General features: G+C 45.3%; 1 protein-coding gene across 1 annotated transcript in view; it reads right to left on the bottom strand.

The window, feature by feature from the left end:
- CCBE1 (collagen and calcium binding EGF domains 1) overlaps positions 1–18,541 on the bottom strand; it is a 221,451-nt gene that overhangs the window by 22,433 nt on the left and 180,477 nt on the right. The window contains exons 3-4 of the mRNA XM_032422721.1: positions 6,151–6,203; positions 1,485–1,619 (exon numbers count right to left, since the gene is read on the bottom strand). Of these exons, the coding sequence (XP_032278612.1) occupies positions 1,485–1,619; positions 6,151–6,203 (188 nt within the window). The remainder of the gene's footprint in view (positions 1–1,484; positions 1,620–6,150; positions 6,204–18,541) is intronic.

Here is an 18,541-nt window from a genome sequence, read left to right as displayed (position 1 = left end):
TGTGTGTGTGTGTGTGTGTGTGGCGGGGGGGGAGGGGGGGACACGATACTCAGTCCTGACCGTGTACATGTGGGAGGCAGACGGAGCTCAGCCCTGCACTTCAGGATGCGGACAACGTTCCAGCTACTCTGGACCAGCGGCCCGGGACCCACCTCTGGCAGACCCCCATGTGTGGCAGGCCCCTGGGGGCCCCCGGGAGTGTGGTCATTCGGACGTTCCCCTGGTAGTATGCACCGTGTCACCTGTGGACTATGTGCTTCAGCTGCATTCACCTCTGCAACTCCTCAGGCTGAACACCTTTCTTCACGTGCCTCTGCCCTACACCCAAGGGTGAAGTTGCCCCTATTGTCCAGAGGAAGGAGGCGGTTGAAAGGAGAGAAACAGATGGAATTCTTAACAGAATGGTAGTTTTGTGGATCCCCAAATGGGAAGTGCAGAGTACTGCAGCTACCACAAACTGAAAGGAGAGCCCCCGCGCCCGGGACCTCAGAGAGACAGACTGGCGCGCCCTGTTCTCTGTAGGAGGTGCCAATGGTCCTGGGTCCACTTAGTGGCCTCAGTCCTCTTGTCAGTGTGGGGTGCCCCCACAGGTGCCACTGGGGAGAAGCTAGGAGGTTAATATCTAGAACTTCTCTTCAATGGCGTTCTCTAGAGCCCCAGTTGGGACAGAGAAGGAGGGGCCGCTCATCACAGCTCGCTTATTCTCCACTTGGGACCATGTGCCCGGCTCCTCAGTTCATCCTCCAGGAGCTTCTCAAACTCGCCTGTGCACGGGGGTCACTAGAGACGTTTCTGTAAATGCAGATTTCTGGACCCGCCCTCAGGCTCTGGAGGCGAGGCCAGGAATCTTTTCTAAAAACAAGAGCCCCAGATGTTTCTGAGGCAGGTTAGCCACGGACTGACCACACTTGGAGACACGTGGCTCCAGGGACAATTACCCTCACCCTGTCTTAGAAACACAAAGAGGGCATGGCTGGGACAGCCCAGCCAGCGCGGGGAGGACCCCGCCGGTGGCGAGGGCCGGTGCTGAGCTCGCTCAGCGCAGTCCAGGCGGCTGGCTTCAGCTCCCTCTGACTCACTGCCAATCTGCCTGCCACATGGGCCCTTCCTCGTTCCCAGCCTTTCTGCCTTGCCTTCCGAGGGAACGTGGAGTCTCATGTTTCTGTGTTTTGACGTTTCTGCCCACTTATATTCTGTTTGACATTGTTCTCGTTCTCACTTGATAATGCTCCCCTTCTCCTGCTCTCAGATCTCACTGCCTGTTAGGATCTGACTGGTACCAGCTCCCTGAAGAATTCCTTGGCCGAGGTTGGTTTGATCAAGGTAGTGACGGCTGGCATGATATTATCTGAGTACCGGGACATAAGGGAAGAAACAAAGGTCAGAGCAGCTCCGGGGAGCCGGCCCCACGGATGGAGAGTATCCACCGAAGGACAGAACCACGACCCCAGGAGCTGGGACATTAGCGTGTGCCGCCAACCCACCCAGGCAGTAAGGTTTCTCGCGCCTCCGGTGTCTCTCCCGGTCGTACCGGAACCCTGGGTAACAGGTGCACAGCACTCGGCCGAAGTTATCTGTGCACTGCTGTTCACAGGGAGCCTCGGCACACACGTCGTAATCTGAAAAAGACAAGGGTGAGCTCACGTCAGCCACAGTCGTTCAGCACACGGGGGCGGCGACACGGGGCCCGGGTCTGGAACAGACCTCCGGGGCTGCACCCTGCTCAGGAATGGGGAAGGGTGGCCGGCTACGTTTAGAAGGGTGTTAACCCCTTGGGCCATGGGCCACCTTTTAAAAGTACTACGTCGGGGAACTTGGTGCTCAGCCTGGCCCGTGGTTGAAGGCAAACATCCCCTGTGATTTTTCCCCGGGTCACCTCCTCATCCGCTGCGGTCTGCCGCTCATCTGGAAAGCAAGATGCTCTGGATGCCCCAGCCCTGCAGCAGTACCTGCAATAGAGACAGGGAATTCCTTCCAGATGAACACTAAAGAACAGCCGGCCCCGGTGAGGGGTGTGGGCACCATCGTGTGAGTGCGACGGCTGGAAGTCACGCAGGCTAGGAGGAGCGTGAGGGAGGCTTTGGAACAGAGCTGGTGCGAGTGATGCAGGGCTGGGGCATGCGTGTGTGCACGTGTGTGTGTATCCTGCATGCTGAGGAGGGGCTGGGAGCAGCTGGAGGTCTCTGGATGCCCTCTTACTTGAAAAGAATTAAAGCATCTCCTCCTCCCAGTCCTTACAAACGGATACTTAACAAGCCTCTGAAGGGACTTTGGCTCGGAGTCAGGAGCTCAGGCTGCACATTCACCTCCAGACTAGATCCAGCATCTCAATCACTGAGCTATCTTCCCTAGGTGCTGACAGATAAATGATCCTCGGACGCAGAGTAAACCCGGCTTTGCTCCGCCGCACAGGAAGGTGGAGTGGGTGGGTCGGTCTGTCTTTAGCTCCGATGCAGACGGGGTCCGTGGGGCAAGGATCATGCCATTCTCATGAAGACCTGCAAAGCTGCCCCTGCTAAATCCTTTCCCCTGTAATTGTGATGCCAGGTCTACTTTCCTGCCAGTCAAACATGGTTTCCTCAACTAAATATCACCTCTAGGCAGCCAATGTTGTTGTTGTTGAAGACTTTATTTACTTGAGAGAGGGAGAGCACAGAGGGACTGTGAGAGGGAGCAGCAGACTTCCTGTTGAGCAGAGAGCCCGACGTGGGGCTCGATCCCAGGACCCTGAGATCAGGACCTGAGCCGAAGGCAGACGCTTAGGTGCCCCTAGGCAGCCCACGTTTTGTGCTCTATACTCTTCTCTTGCTCCCGTGTTCTGCCTTATTTGTGGAATCCCTGCTCTGTCCCCGGCTAGGAGGCATGCAGCCTTATGGTGAAGAGTATGGGTTCCAGAGCCAGCCCTCCGAACTCTGCTACTATGTCGTCTGTGACCTCGGGTCCTGTAAGTCTCATCCTCTTACCTATAAAATAGGGGTGACAGTAATAACGACTTTATGGCGCTTTTATGAAGGTTAACTTGGATGATGCCTTAAAGCACAGGGCCCGACACACAGTAAAGCTTAACCTGCTCTTCTGCTGCCTTTATTACTAGCTCTTACTACTGTCTGGGTATCTGGCAAGGACGGTGTCCCTTGGACTAACTGGCACTACTTTCTTCCTACAGTTTATGCTCAATTAATAACTGTTGAGCTAGGACAAATGAGATTATTCTATCACCTGGCAAATCAAAATAATACAGCAGAGGGCTTGGCAAAGTAGATCTGGTTGGCAACCACTACTCCACTCTGTGGTGGTAGGGCAAAAGCAGCCGTAGATAATACTTAAGTGCATGAGTATGGTTGTGTTTCAATAGAACTTTATTTACGAAAATAGGCGATGGGTCAGATTTGGCCACGGGTGGTTGACTTTTGACTTAGAGTAACAAACATGAGGCAACACTCTCTTAAATTGCACCTTCTCCTCAGCACATTTGTTTAGAAATTCTAGTCCCTTTACTATCTGTGATGGTTAATTTTATGTGTCAACGTGGCAACACCACAGTACCCACATACTTGGTCAAGGACATTCTAAACGTTTCTGTGGAGATATTTGTTAGATGGGATCAACATTTAATTTGGTAGAGTCTGAATAAAGCAGATTGCCCTCCAAAATGTTGGTGGGCCCTTTCAATCAGTTGAAGGCCTTAATAGAAAAAACACTTCCCCCAGGGAAGAGGGAATTTTGGTAGCAGACGACCTTTTGACTCAGACCGTTACCCTGCTTCTGGGTTTCCAGCCTATCCTGCGGACTTTTGACTTGCCTCCACAAGCTTGTCAACTAATTCCTTTAAGGAAACCTCTCTCTGCTTCTCTGGACAATCCTAACGAATATACTATCTTTTCTGACTTTCTACATTTCTATGTTGCATTCCTGCTCATGGAAATCTTTATGACTGTGGAGATCTTTAGTAAGAAGCCCACGCACACAGACTTCTTCCCACAGATTGAAACACTTCAGTGTTCTAGTGACAGCAACAGAGCAGCCTGCTAATTAGGGCAAGGCTTTGTTAATCACAGTATCACAGGCCCCACCGAGGGCGAGGGGAGGCTACCTTTAGGCTCTGATGTTTGAAACTACAACAGCTAACATTTCAAGAAACCCTAAGTATGTGGTACCCATGTAATGTGTTTTTATTTAGGCTGGGCAAGGTCTTTAGCTGGGATCTTAAATCGACTGGCCTAAACTTAGTTTTCTTAGTATCTGCCAAATTGAAATATAAAGGACAGAGCTGCAGACTGAGAAAAGCTGGCTTATAAAAGAACGCAATTATTTTGACCTTTGTGGGTTTTTTCTTTGTGGGTTTTTTCCACCATGCTCTAACCAACAGAATTGGCTGGCAGTGAGAAATTCAGTCTGAGAGAGGCCCAAGGCCACATAAACCATCTTATGGAAAGTGATTTCCTAACCAACCTTCCTAAAGCAGCTTTCTCAAAGGTCCCAGCTATGGTTTAGTGAACTCTTCCACCCTTTCACCGAAGAGAGCAATACGCAGGGATTCATTTATTTCTAACTGAGACAAAGAAACTGCTCTCTATGCGATAATGCAACATGAATTGGCTTGGCTGCGCTCCTGGTTCTCTGCAAAGGCCTGGCTTCTTGGTTGACAGTGAAGAAACCTATTTCTCATTACCCACCCACCCACCTCTCCCCGGCCCCAGGCAAACTAATCTCACGCTCTCCAAACAGTTCTTAGCGTTCTCTGGATCAGCGCTGGGATCCTTTGCAGCTCTCTTGCTCCTACCTGTCCAGGTCCTTGGCAGCCTTCCTTGATCAGCTGGCTCCCTCTCCTTCCTGAGATCACCTCAGACTGCCCTGGGTCCTCTGTGTTCCGGGCCTGCTCCAGACACTTTCTGCTCTGAATGCCTCTACCACACATGTTGTGGTCATTATTAAAAACAACAGCAGGAACCACCATTTATCAAGCACTTAATAAGAGCCAGCTTCTGTTCCAAGTACCTCACATGCGGTTAAGATTCTTAAAACAACAATGAGTCAAGTACTAATACTTTCCCACAAAGACAAGGTAGGATGTGTGTGTTATGCACTGAATCCTCGTGTCCTCTTGAAATTCACATGTTGAAATCCTAACCTCCAAGGTGATGGTCTGAGAAGGTGGGGCCTTTGGGAGGGGCTTAGATCATGAGGACAGAGTCCTCATGAAGGGGCTTGGTGCCTTTATAAAAGAAACCCCAGAGAGCTCTCTTGCCCCTTCTGCCATGAAAGGACATAGCGAGAAGGTGGCTATCTATGAACCAGGAAGCTCCCACCAGGCATGGCGTTTTCCAGGGTCTTGGTCTTGGACTTAGCCTCCAGAACTATAAGAGAAATAAACATTTGTGGTTTAAGCCACCAGACTATGGTATTTCTGTTATAGCAGCCAGAATGGACTAAGGCAATATGGAAAGTGTAATTAAAGTTCAGGTCTCTTGGGATGCCTGGGTGGCTCAATTGGTTAAGCCTTGGCCATTGGTTCAGGTCATGATCCCAGGGTCCTGGGATCAAGTCCCACATTGGGCTCCCTGCTCAGCGGGGAGTCTGCTTCTCCCTCTGCCTGTCACTCCCCGCCCCCCCCCCCGCTTGTGCTCCCCCTCGCTCTTTCTCTCTGACAAATAAATAATAAAAATAAAATCTTTAAAAAAAATTCAGGTATCTCTGATTTCATGCTTGTCGATACCCTGTCTCCCCAGCTTGAGGGTGTGGGCTTTGAGGACTGGGCCCAGGTCTGACACTGCTCTGTCTCCTCCGTGCTGGGCTGAGCACAGAGCTTGAAGGGGCTTTGAGTTTAGCATATGAAAAGCACAGAGAGAGGTGGGGAGGATGCTTGTATTCTAACTGTGTATGACATGATTAGGGAAATACAGCCTCCTGAACTTAAAACCTGAAATACATGTGTATTGTTTGTATATATTGAGGATGCTCAATATATGTGTATAAGTTGTGTAATGATTTGGGTAGAGCATACTATACATGGAGCTAAATTGACCCTAGAAGAATTTAATGCCAAAAAACCCCTGAAATTACACATACATTCTATATACATCTGAACTTTATAGACACCTAACGACTAGTCACAAACAAGGTGAGAAGACAATCTTTTATATTACATACCTTCTGGGATGCATTGTCCAAGAACAAATTTATACCCTTTGCAGCATTTTTTCCTAAGAGACAAACAAAAATGTATTTTAAATGGGATGTTAGATTAAAAATATAATTCTTTTTAGTTATTGAATGACTTGTGCCCAGGGAAAAGTGAGGCCTAAGGGAAAGAAGGGGTTGTGTAGCTTTAAGGGAAGCAGAGATAAAAAGGGGAAATATTATCAATAGCACATGGACACATCTTCCAATAGCGGGATGCCCTTTTCATCACGTAATATATGTAATTAATCACTTGAATCCAATGAAGTGGATTAACGCAGAGACTTCAAGATAGTTAGATCAGGTGATCGGAGGCCTCAGGATATAAAGGAACTTTGAGGCTGGCCAGGCCCCTCAGCCTACAAGCCAGGGATTCACTGACTTGCTGATTTTAACAATTAGCTAACAACTAGATAATTATAACATAATGATGGCTAATTATAATAATAATTAGATAGCTAATTATTAGTAAGACTGAGGCTGGGACCCAAGCATTCTGACTCCCACTTGAGTGCTTGCTTTATACCTGTTCCACATAAGGTGCTGAAAGGTATCTAAATTATCTGAATTAACAAAACAGCAAACAAGCAGTTCATTCATTCACTCATTCATCATTCATTCATTTTGAGAGAGAGTTAAGAGAGCATGTGGGAGCAGGGCAGAGGGAGAGGGAGAGAGAATCTCAAGCAGACTCAAAGTGGAGCATGGAGCCCGATGCAGGGCTCGATCTCACGACCCTGAGATCATGACCTGAGCCAAAATCAAGAATTGGACACTTAATCGACTGAGTCACCCAGGTGCCCCAACAACAGGCAATTCTAACAAAAATTTCAAGACTTGTATCTCTGCCTGAGGTAGAGAAATGGTGCCATCAGTTCAAAATGTAAATCTCCACTGGAAATATTAAGTGTCTGGTATGGAGTTGTAAGCTCCTAACAGACCAACCCCCTACAGATAGCAACTATAAACTCCGGACAAAACAGAAGCAAACCACCAGGGGTAGGTCCTGGTGAGTAAAGAGAAGTGGGCAGGATTTAAGAGGAGAGTTGAAATTTTGAACAAGGGACCAACCCGGGCTAAGTTTCCTGCTTTTTAGGGCTTTAGCCTATCAAAGTGCCTATCACACTTGCTATGTGGTGTGGAAAGCTAAAACACAGGGAACCCACAGGGAGTTTTGGCTCAATCAAATGGAGGACGACAAAGCTGGGGCAACCAGAGGCATGAAAAATTGAGGGAAACCCTGGAAAGGAGAGTGCTGGAAAAGGGGAGCCTTAAATTCTAGGTATAAATTCTTCCCAAGCTCTGGTAAGCCCTAACCCATGCATGTGAGGAGCAGGCTCAAAACACCCCCGCTAAATACAACACAGGCTGAAGGCTTGAGCTACCACCTACTGCAAGGCAGTTTTCACATTACATCCAACCAAGTTCCTCGCCTGCTAAAAGAGAAATATCAACATTCCTTGGATGAATTGAACAGGATTCAGGGTCTCCATGATACAACTTGTACAAATGTGACCCATTCTCAAGGGAAAGACAATCAACGATGCCAATTCCAACTGCAGATGTTGGAATTATCAGACACAACGTTAAAGCAGCTGTTACAACTATGTTTGAAGATATAAGGGAAAATACACTTGTAATCAATGAAAACGTAGGAAATCTAAGAGAAACAGAAACTATGAAAAGAACAAAATAGAAGAATTGGGAAATATATCAAATTAAAAAAAAAAAACCAGGGGGCCTGGGTGGCTGAGTTGGTTGGGTGACTGCCTTCAGCTCAGGTCATGATCCCAGAATCCTGGGATCGAGTCCCACATCGGGCTCCTGGCTCAGTGGGGAGCCTGCTTCTCCCTCTGACCCCTTCCCTCTCATGCGTTTTCTCTCTCTCTCAAATAAATAAAATCTTAAAAAAAAAATAAAAACAAAAAACCATCCCGCTGGATGGGTTTAACAACTGAATGGTGACAGGAATTAGTGAATTTGAAGATCTAAGCACAGGAATAAGCCAATTTAAAGAAAAAAAAAGATTAAAAAAATGCACTATACCTCAGGGACTGGTGGGACAATTTCAAAAGCTCTAATGTATGGTATTTGGAGTTCCAGAAGGTGGGGAGAGAGAAAACGGAACCAAAAACAAATTTGAAAAATGGTTGAAATATCCCAAGTTGATGGGGTGCCTGGGGTTAAGCATCTGCCTTTGGGTCAGGTCATGATCCCAGGATTCTGGGGATCGAGCCCCACATCGGGCTCCTTGCTCAGCGGGAAGCCTGCTTCTCCCTCTCCCCCCACCCCATGCTTGTGCTCTCTCTCTCTGAAATGAATAAATCTTAAAAAAAAAAAAAAAAAAAGAAATATCCCAAGTTTAGTGAAAAACAAATTTACAGACTAAAAATGTTCAGCAAACCTGAAATGTGTTAAATACACACACGTAAAAAAACGTCTAGAGACATCGTAGTCCTCCTGCTGAAAACTAAAGAGAAAAATCCTGAAAGCAGGTGGAGAGAATGTGCACATCTATAAGTGTGTGGCCATGAGCTGCTCATCAAAAGCGATGGTAACCAGAAACAGTGGTAGGACATCTTTTAAGTGGTGAGAAAAACCAGCCTGTCAACCCAGAATCCTATATCCGGTGAAAATACCCTTCAAGAATGAAGATGAAATAAAGACGTTTCAGATTAAAGAAAACCAAGCATTCATCACCAGCAGAGCTGGGTGATGAGAAATACTAAAGGGAGTTCTTCAGAATAAAAGGACAGGGTACTGGGGGGAACTTGGATCTTTAGGAAGGAACAAAATGCCTCATGCATGATGTATCTGGGTACATATAAAAGGCTATTTTTTCATGCTTTATTATGTTAAAGCAAAAATTACACACTGTCTTGCAGGATTCATAATGCAAGTAAATGCAACAAAGAGAACTGCAGAATTAAAAAAATGGCAGGGCTGTAAAAGGACCTACATGGTCACAAAATGTCTACACTGTGTGTGAAAGTATACAACACTGACATTTCCACCGCAGCACATTCCCCTTTGTTCTCCATCTCCAGCCTCGTTACTCTTCCCTTCCCTCCCCTTCTCTCCCAGCTGGGTTCCTGGTAAGCTTCCCTTGACCACTTCCAAAATTAGTATGTTAATTCAGGGGCCAAGAATTAACCTGGGTGTGGTGAATTTGCAAATCTCCAAAATATAGCCCAAGATCTTTTGCATTGATTATAAAGGTTAAACTATCATTTTAAAAAAAACTATTTCTTTGTAACAGTAAGAGAAATCACATTCAAGGTTATTCCCATCAAAATATCATTCTCAATCATCTGTATTTGAACATGCTTTTTAGGTTAAATATGGTCCAGCGACTGGGAAGTGCACATCACCTGCAGTCTATCGCCGCCACGTGTGTGAGCTTATCATTTGTACGTTGTAGTGAATACGGGGGCAGGAACCACAGATCTGGGAAGTTAGGCATTATCTGGGTCCTAAAGCAAATTCCCACCTTTTGTCAAATGGTCTGAACCTTCCACCAGGTTAGACAAAGACTTCTAAGAAAAATATGATACACTTAGGGCGCCTGGGTGGCTCAGTCGTTAGGCGTCTACCTTCGGCTCAGGTCATGATCCCGGGGTCCTGGGATCAAGCCCCACATCGGGCTCCCTGCTCCACGGGAAGCCTGCTTCTCCCTCTCCTACTCCCCCTGCTTGTGTTCCTGCTCTCACCATGTCTCTTTCTGTCAAATAAATAAAATCTTAAAAAAAAAAAAAAAAAAGAAAAATATGATACACTTAAATGCATGTTTTCCATCACATTTCAGTGAGACAATAATTTAACAACATTACTTTCTACTTTTACAAATTATTGGTCAATTTTATTTATTTTTTTTAAGATTTTGTTTTTAAGTAATCTCCACACCCAACATGGGACTTGAACTCACAACCCTAAGATCAAGAGTTGCACGCTCTCCCAGTGAACCAGCCAGGTGCCCGTCAAATCAGTCTTTGTAGACTGGTCTGCTAGGCGGGTTAAACTCACAGGAGAAACAATCTCAGCAATCTCTTCCTAAAACTTTTTTCTTTTTTTAAAGACTTTGAGACAGAGAGAGAGAACAGGTGAGAGAGAGAGCATGAGCAGGGGTGGGGCACAGGGAGAAGCAGACTCCTCGCTGAGCAGGGAGCCTGACGCGAGGCTCGAGCCCAGGACTTTGGGATCATGACCGAGCCGAAGGCAGATGCTTAACCAACTGAGCCACCCAGGTGCCCCTCTTCCTAAAACTTTTAAAATTTACAAGAATTTTATTAAATCCATTTATAAACTTTATATAAAATGAATTAAAAATGTATACAACTTACAAATATCACATCTGGTGAGAGAATATTCTGAGGCCCAACTGGGTACAGCACAGCCTCATTTCTCCCTGCAACATTTCTCATGTGCAATCCAGCTGTGGTGGACAATCTTACTTCAAACGCATAATAAGTGGGCTTCTATTATAAAAACTGGTAGCATCTGGGATGTTCCTGAATCAGACTTGAGTGAAATAACTAAAGGTCCCCTCCCCTGCAAAGGACACATTTGACAATCTGTATGTGTACACTCAATATAGGTTATTTTGAATCATTCCTCAGCCTATTTTATGGTTTGTGTGTGTGTGTGTGTGTGTGTGTGTGATTTACTGCTATGAATGATGTGTGGCAATGTCCAGAGTTTTCCAATTGGACATAATTTCCCAACATCTCCAACTGATTTATAATTTTACATGACAAGCAAAGCCCCTGGGGTAGAAATTTTGATTATTATTTCTAACAGAGGTAGAGGTTCTACCTTTACATTCCGTGAAACTTACACTGTCTAGTTTTTCATGGTTTAAGAAAGTCCAAGTTCCTAACAACCAGAAAGAAAACTGCTTAATAGGGTATTCATTAAAATTTTACAGCTCTTACTGTATTACTTGAAGCTGTCCTACAGAGAACTGTAAGAGGAAGAACAGTGCCCTAGATTATCTGAAACTCAAGCAAATCACAAGAAAGTTGGATGGAGGGGAAACATGTGTTTTTGATACATCTTAAGTACAACAGCACATTTAAACATATGGTTCTATTTCTATTTAAATAGTGCACCTAACGTACAGCTGCTGAGAAGTTTGATGGCATTTCAAAGTTCATGCACATGGATGCAACCCTTACAACAATCTTTCTTTCTACATCCAAGACATCATATGTGGGCATTCTGATCTTCCTGAGCATTGCAAAGGCTTGGGATTGTCCATTTAGGGGAGCCCAAAGTAATCTGTCATTTGCCTTTTTATGAAATTAAATAACATAGTGATTTGATATGCTTTCAAAAGGCTACGGAGCTCTATCAGGAGAAGATCTAAGCTTCAGAATGGTATGCTTCATTTAAATATCTGCTCAACTAAGAATTAACTTCCCCTTGGCTGTTTTTTTCTTAAATTGCATACCTAACACCATCTCTCTGCTCAAGAGGAGACCTGAGATTCCACTGTACCCTCCTGCTTCTCTAGAGTTCCTGGGAAGACAGCATTATTTTGCATGTTAAACACCCATCCAACATAAACCATTTAAAATAAACAACGAAATATTCCAAAGTATAAAAAAATAAACACTGGCCGCACATGTCATGTCATTTCAAAGGTTACTTACAACATAATTTACGTATAACGAAGTCAAGATAGCCAAAGTGAAATCTCCTCGTTATGCAAGCAAGGCACTTGTTAGACCGAACTACAAACACGGCTGTGTGGTTTTTATCTTTAAGAAAAACAAACGAAGATGGGAAAAGCTCATGTGGATTCTGGGGAGATGGTCCTTCTTAATCCACTTCATGTGTCATAGCTTGGTTTTCCAAATGCAAATGCTTTTCTCGTTTCTTGGCGAGGGGAAGTGGTGATCAGGGGTGGTGGTTACATAGAAAGGGCAACATCTGCTAATCAGGAAAGTCTGTGGAGGCTTCCCCTGGGTGCCCCGGAGCGTTAACACACGTACAAAATCATAAATAAAAACAGTGGAGCCAGAGATCTATCCCAGCAACCGAGTGTGTAGGAGAGCTTTTGGAAGGAAAAACGGAATCGGGAAAATGAAGATGGTAGAAATGCCATCATCTGACTGTCTGCTGTTAGTTAGCATATTCTAGAAAAGATTTTTTTTTTTTAACTGTCTATAGAATTAGAGGACAAGGAGGGATCTTGAAAGGTCAAGTGAGTTATAAGGCAAGAAATATTTCAACAGTTGCTCCACAATAGTAAATTTTCCTAAGATTTGGGGTTTTCTTTGCATAGCTGTCTAGATATGCACCAGATGGATCAGAATTTTTTTTTAAATGAGAGAAAGAACTGCACTTTTTAGAGTATTTTAGGGTTCTTTGTGCCAAGCTCCATATGGTGGATGGAGCAATGGCTTTGGGGTCAAGCAATCTGGTTTACAATTCCAGCTCTGTCACTTAAAGAGCTTGCGATGTGACCTTGGGCTCATCTCTTAAACTCGCTGAGTTTCAGATTCCTCGTGGATGAAACATGAATCATAATATTTGCTTTGCAGAATTATCACAAGGATTACAGATAATAAAGTTACCTAGCACAGGGCCTGGCTTAGGGTCAGAATAGTGTTGTAGCTACAGCTTTATGAACACAGCAAGAAAATAGCAAAAGCCACTCTTCCCAGATGCCTTCATCTTATGACTTATCTCTTCCTTCCACTTCTTATTCAATGGCTGATACGTTCTTCCAAAAAACAAAAGAGAAGGGGAGGGGAGAAAGGAGGGAGGGAGAAAAGTTTTGATTTTAAGATGATGGAAAAGTAATATTTTTGGCCTCTTCTTTCACAAGGTAACCCCAAATAATGGGAATAAGAAATAAAAATGCAAGGTCAAAATCCATGATTAGGAATATAATTCTAATATGAAGTCTAATAGCAATGTGGCCAGTAGATGGGAGAATGAGAAGTGATTTTTTTTAAAGATTTTATTTATTTGTCAGAATAAGACAGAGAGAGCAAGTGAGCGAGCGTGCTCGCAGAAGCAGGGGGAGGGGCAGAGGGAGCAGCAGACTCCCTGCTGAGCAAGGAGCCCAATGCAGGACTTGATCCCAGAACCCTGGGATCATGACCTGAGCCGAAAGCAGATGCTTAACTGAGTGAGCCACCCAGTTCCCTGGGAAGTGATTTTGCAGAGTGGAGTAACTTCGAACCTACGAGCCTCCAGAGGGGGTTATGGAGAAGCCAACAGCCTGCAGCACGTCAGCCAGGCTTAGGAATCACACACACCAGGTACTGAGGAAGGGGGAGGCCAGGAGAGAGCAAGACAATCTGAAAGTCTGGTGAGAAGCTGGACTTCCTGCCCCGCCCCCAGGAACCCTGTGTCGGCTACCCTTCATCTACCACTGCAAGAGGCAGAAGGTACAGTCTTTGGGGAAACGTGTACCCGAGAAGCTCAAGACTGTCACGTCAAGCAGGAGGCCCCTGGGGGATATGCCCACGAGCAGATAATCCTGCCCAGGCACACAGAATTTCCAAACATTTTTAAAGAACCCCTTCAATGGAATATCTCATTCCAAAACAATGAAAGCCTCCCCATGATGGCTTCTGAAGGCCAGCTGATGGCAGCTTCCCCACATCCCCAGGTAGTCCATCCTAATTGGAGAGATACAAGGCCGGGAAAATGCAGAGACCAGTATGCACGGTCTCTTTCCACCACCTAATCCTGCCGTGGCATACCAGACGAGGGGGTCCACGAGAGACTCCCGCCAGGAACAACACAGCCCACGAAACCCTTGGGACTACATTAAAGGCCTGAGGATGGATGGATGGATGAATTGATTGATCTTTAAAGATTTTATTCATTTATTTGAGAGAGCACGAGAAGGGGAAGGAGCAGAGGGAGAGGGACAAGCAGACTGCACTGAGTGCAGAGCCCAACTCGGGGCTTGATCTCATGACCCTGAGATCATGACCTCAACTGAAATCAAGAGTCAGTTGTTGTTTTTTTTTTTTTTTAAAGATTTTATTTATTTATTTGACAGACAGAGACACAGCGAGAGAGGGAACACAAGCAGGGGGAGTGGGAGAGGGAGAAGGAGGCTTCCCGCCGAGCAGGGAGCCCGATTCGGGGCTCGATCCCAGGACCCTGGGATCATGACCTGAGCCGAAGGCAGACGCTTAATGACTGAGCCACCCAGGCGCCCCAAGAGTCAGTTGCTTAACCTCCTGACACACCTAGGTGTCCCTGAAGGCCTGAGGATTTAAAAGTGGTCCTGAATTTCTTTGTAAAACTCCTCAGAGTGAGGAAGCTTTCCTCTCTTTCAACCTTCTTCTCTTGCCAAAACTTTTATTGAGCTTTGCATGACTTCACATGAACTACTAGAATTCCTTTTATACCAGATGCCCTGAGAACAGAACCCAGTAAAATGACTCACCTCCCATCTAGGCATGCTTGGTTCCAGCCCTTTAACCAAAAAGTGCTTCTCCCAGGCAAATCGAGTAAGATCACGGTTACTATAGCAACCAGTGAAGGTAAAAAAGAAAAAAAAGGGGGGGGAACAAACCTATTTATTCATCTGCATATAAGCTTGTTCCTCAGATCTCAAATCTCATATAAGCTTGTTCCTCAAATCTCAGTGACAATATGAAGGGAATCATAAGGAGTATGTTACGTGTAACGTGCTTTCATATGCACAATTACTAATGGTCAAGATCAAATGCGGAAAACAGCATGGCAGTTCCTCAACAAATTAAAAACAGAGTAACCACACGATCCCACAATTCTGAGTATATACCGGAAAGAAGTGAAAGCAAACTCAAAACAGGTATTTGTCCACAGCAGCATCATTCACAATAGCCAAAGGTACAAACACCCCAGATGTCCCTTGACAGATGAATGAAGACAAATGTGATACACTCACACACACAATGGAATATTATTCATCCTTTAAAGGATGTTCTGACATGTGCTACAATATGGATGGAACTTGAAAATGTTACGCTAAGTGAAATCACACAAAGGAACAAATTTTGTGTGACTCCACTTACAGGAGGTAACTCAAGTGGTCAAATTCATAGGTAGAAAGTAGAAAGGTGGTGGCCAGGGCCTGGGTGGGGAGGGGATGGGGAGTTGTGGGTAAATGGGTACACAGTGTTCAGGAGAATGAGAACGTTCTGGAGATGGATGGTGACGGTTGCACCACAATGTCAACGTGCATAATGTTTTACACACCTAAAAATAGTTAATATGGTAAATTTTATGTTTTGTGTATTTTACCAAACATACACAAAAAGATCAAATGAGGAGAGAACGCTGTTGAAGTCATACTTCTAGCCAGTAACTCCCTGGGCATGGTATCATCTGGGTTTTAGTTCTCTGAATTACTGAAAAACTTTTTTTTTTTTTTTAAGGTACGTGAGGGTTATTCTTAGATGGGGCTGAGATAACAACCAGAAAGCATTTATCCCTACAAGGCTTCAAGTGGTGATAATCTATTCCTTCCACAAACGTTCTTCACACACCCCCCAGGAAGACAGAAGAGCTGGTGATTAGGGTCTTGGCCCTGGGGGGGTTGTACCTCCCAGGTTTGAATCCAGGCTCTGCTGCTTTCCAGCTGTGGGACCTAGACAAGTGACTTAAAGTCCCCCTAGCTTGATTTCCTCATCTGTAAAATGGGGTAGTAATAGTACCCACCTCACTGGCTTGCTGTGAGGGGTCACGGAGTGAAGATGTGCATGCAGAGCTTAGTATGGTGCTCTGTACCTACATCAAACAGAAAACGTAGAAGGAAATGGGCTGGTTTTCCTGTTGTGTCCCCTCATCCAGCGCTCACCTTCAGGGACGCTGGAGTGTTTTAGAGGAGGGGGCATCAGGAAGTGAGCAGCTGGGCCACAGTCCGACTGCCCATCGCCCTGGCTTTCAGGCAGACGCCGTCCGGGCTGACCGAGTGCAGTACCAGAGCCGGTGTCTCGGCCGTTCCGTTTCCACGGTCACTCCGGCGCAAGGATCATTTTACCGGCTAGCAGAAGTGAAACCCTCTCAGGCTACTAACGCGTTCCATTCCCCTCTCTCTGCTCAGTGTAATTTCTGTTCTCAATGGCGAAATGCGTGCACACAACCGGATCTCGTGCTGTTTGCTCAAAGCTGGCCCAGGAGCTCGCAGGGGGTGTGGACGACAGCCCAGGCTGCAGGGCTGGGAACACGTGCAGCCACCTGCCATGTTTCGGTCAGCGTCTCCCCATCTCCTTGCCATGTTCTCAGACGCACACGGTCAGGGACCTCGGTAGAGGGCCGCCCCGAGTCCACACGGGCCTTGGAGACGAGAACCTGGGACTGACTCACTGCCTCTTTGCCACGATGCTGATGCTCCCCTTCCTTGTCTCCCCCAAGTGAGTTTTCTGCCCCATCAACCCTCGTCATCTTGCTTGCTGGCTGCCTTTTCCCTAATTCATTTGAGAAGCTGATCATTTCTAAAACATAAAAATGATAAATTGAGAGAGGTAGTTTGGCACTATCTTTGTATAAGAAACAATAAAATTGTGTCTGTATATATATATATATATATATATATATATATATATATATATACATACACACACACACACAGGTAGTGAGATATCTTTTCATTAAAAGAAAGGTTAGGTTGGGTATTCACGGATCTCTCTATGTGGGTAAGACGAAAGATGCTCCTTGTGGATTTTTTTTTTTTTGAGATAAAATTGACTTATAACTTTAGACCAGTTTCAGGTGCACAACATATTGATTTGATATTTGTAGACACTGTGAAATGATCACCACAGTAAGCCTGGCTCTTTATTTTTTTTCATTTTCCTGCAATGAGCAGGTACTGATTTTCTTAATAAGAGAAAATAAAGGAAATAAGAAACTAAAGGGATCTTTAGGGATTTTTCAAGGGTGTTTTGGTACATTTCTAATGCCAGGCTTGGCAATGGTTTTGGAAGCTGGTTTTGAAAGCTGGTAAAGAAGTAACATTCGTGAGCACATTTGAGAATAGCGCATATAGGCATCCATCATGATTTACTTCACCCAGAGACTCCTCAGGATTGACATTTTGGACAAACTTGACCAACTAGGTTTCAACCAGTCTGCTTTTGACCAAGTCACTGGGAACCAATATATAGCATTTATTAAGAGATTGCTTCTGGGATTGAGTGTATCATTTAGAAAGATGTTCATTTTTTTCCTTTTTCATCAGAAAACTGGTTTAATAGAGGTTTGCCTTAGAAAGGATTTTAATAGAACCATTTCCCCCATTCAGGAGACATGTTTAAGCCAATGCATCTCTGCTGACGTTTATTCCCATAGCTGCTAATTTTCAGAAGCACCAAGAACTGTGAATTGTGTCTCTCTTTGTGGGTCATTGTCCGTGGACAGGGCGTGGAAAGTGGAGACTATTCCTTGCAGCAACATAGTTCACCCTATGCAGTGACACCGTGGGGCCCAGAGCCCTAGTCACTGCTGTGTTTTTATTCTATCAACCCTCTAACCATCATCCTAGGAACACCTGAATGGTTTTGTTTTTTAAGATTTTATTTATTTGAGAGACAGAAAGTACGAGTGGGAGGGAGGGGTGGGGGGAGGAGTACAGAGAGAGGGAGCAGGCTCCCCGCTGAGCAGGAAGCCCGATGGGGGGCTCAATCCCAGGACCCCATTATCATGACCTGAGCCGAAGGCAGACGCTTCTCTAAGTCACCCAGGTGACCCTGCCTGAATGGTTATTAATAATCTGCTAAATGGCATTCATCAAGAAAATATGTTCAAGCACTGAATTATTCACGATAAACCAAACAATACAAAAAGTCATCCATGGTTACCAAAGCATCCTCAAGTTCCTGCCTGCTTCTCTGCCTTCTCCTCCCACTCAGGGCTTTCCCTGCAGCTCAGCTAGCATTTCTTCCTGCTCCCTCTCCTTCAAAGGGTGCATTCAGCTTCAGGATTTCAACTCTGACCTCTCTTAAGACTCCTAAACTGCAAACTCCCATGCACCCGTGTTGTATTCATTTTGCTTGCCCTGTATCTTCCAAATTTCCTGCAATGATCGGGTATTAACTTCCGTAGCGAGAACGTGTTATATTTTAAAATGGAAGAAAATTAACTTCTCACTGACAAACTGGCATAGAAGAGTACCCTTGATGGGGCCAGAGCTTGAAGGCAAATAATCCACAAGCCTGTTTTTAAATATCGCCTTCTATTTTTCTCCCTAGTAAGAGACCCAGATGACCCACAACAGCTGCGCTTCCAAAGGTCATTACTGTGGCAGAGATAGCCAGCGGTTTCTCCTTATCTACTTCCCTTTCTTTTCTATTGTAACAAAAGCCCAAATTATAGCTGGGTACGTAACCACCCAGAAAGAAAGGAA

Source organism: Phoca vitulina, unplaced genomic scaffold, assembly GCF_004348235.1.
Source record: "Phoca vitulina isolate PV1807 unplaced genomic scaffold, GSC_HSeal_1.0 scaffold27, whole genome shotgun sequence".
NCBI classification, from domain to species: Eukaryota; Metazoa; Chordata; class Mammalia; order Carnivora; family Phocidae; genus Phoca; species Phoca vitulina.
The sequence above is the reverse complement of the archived record's forward strand: the minus strand, read 5'-3'. Positions and strand labels throughout refer to the sequence as shown.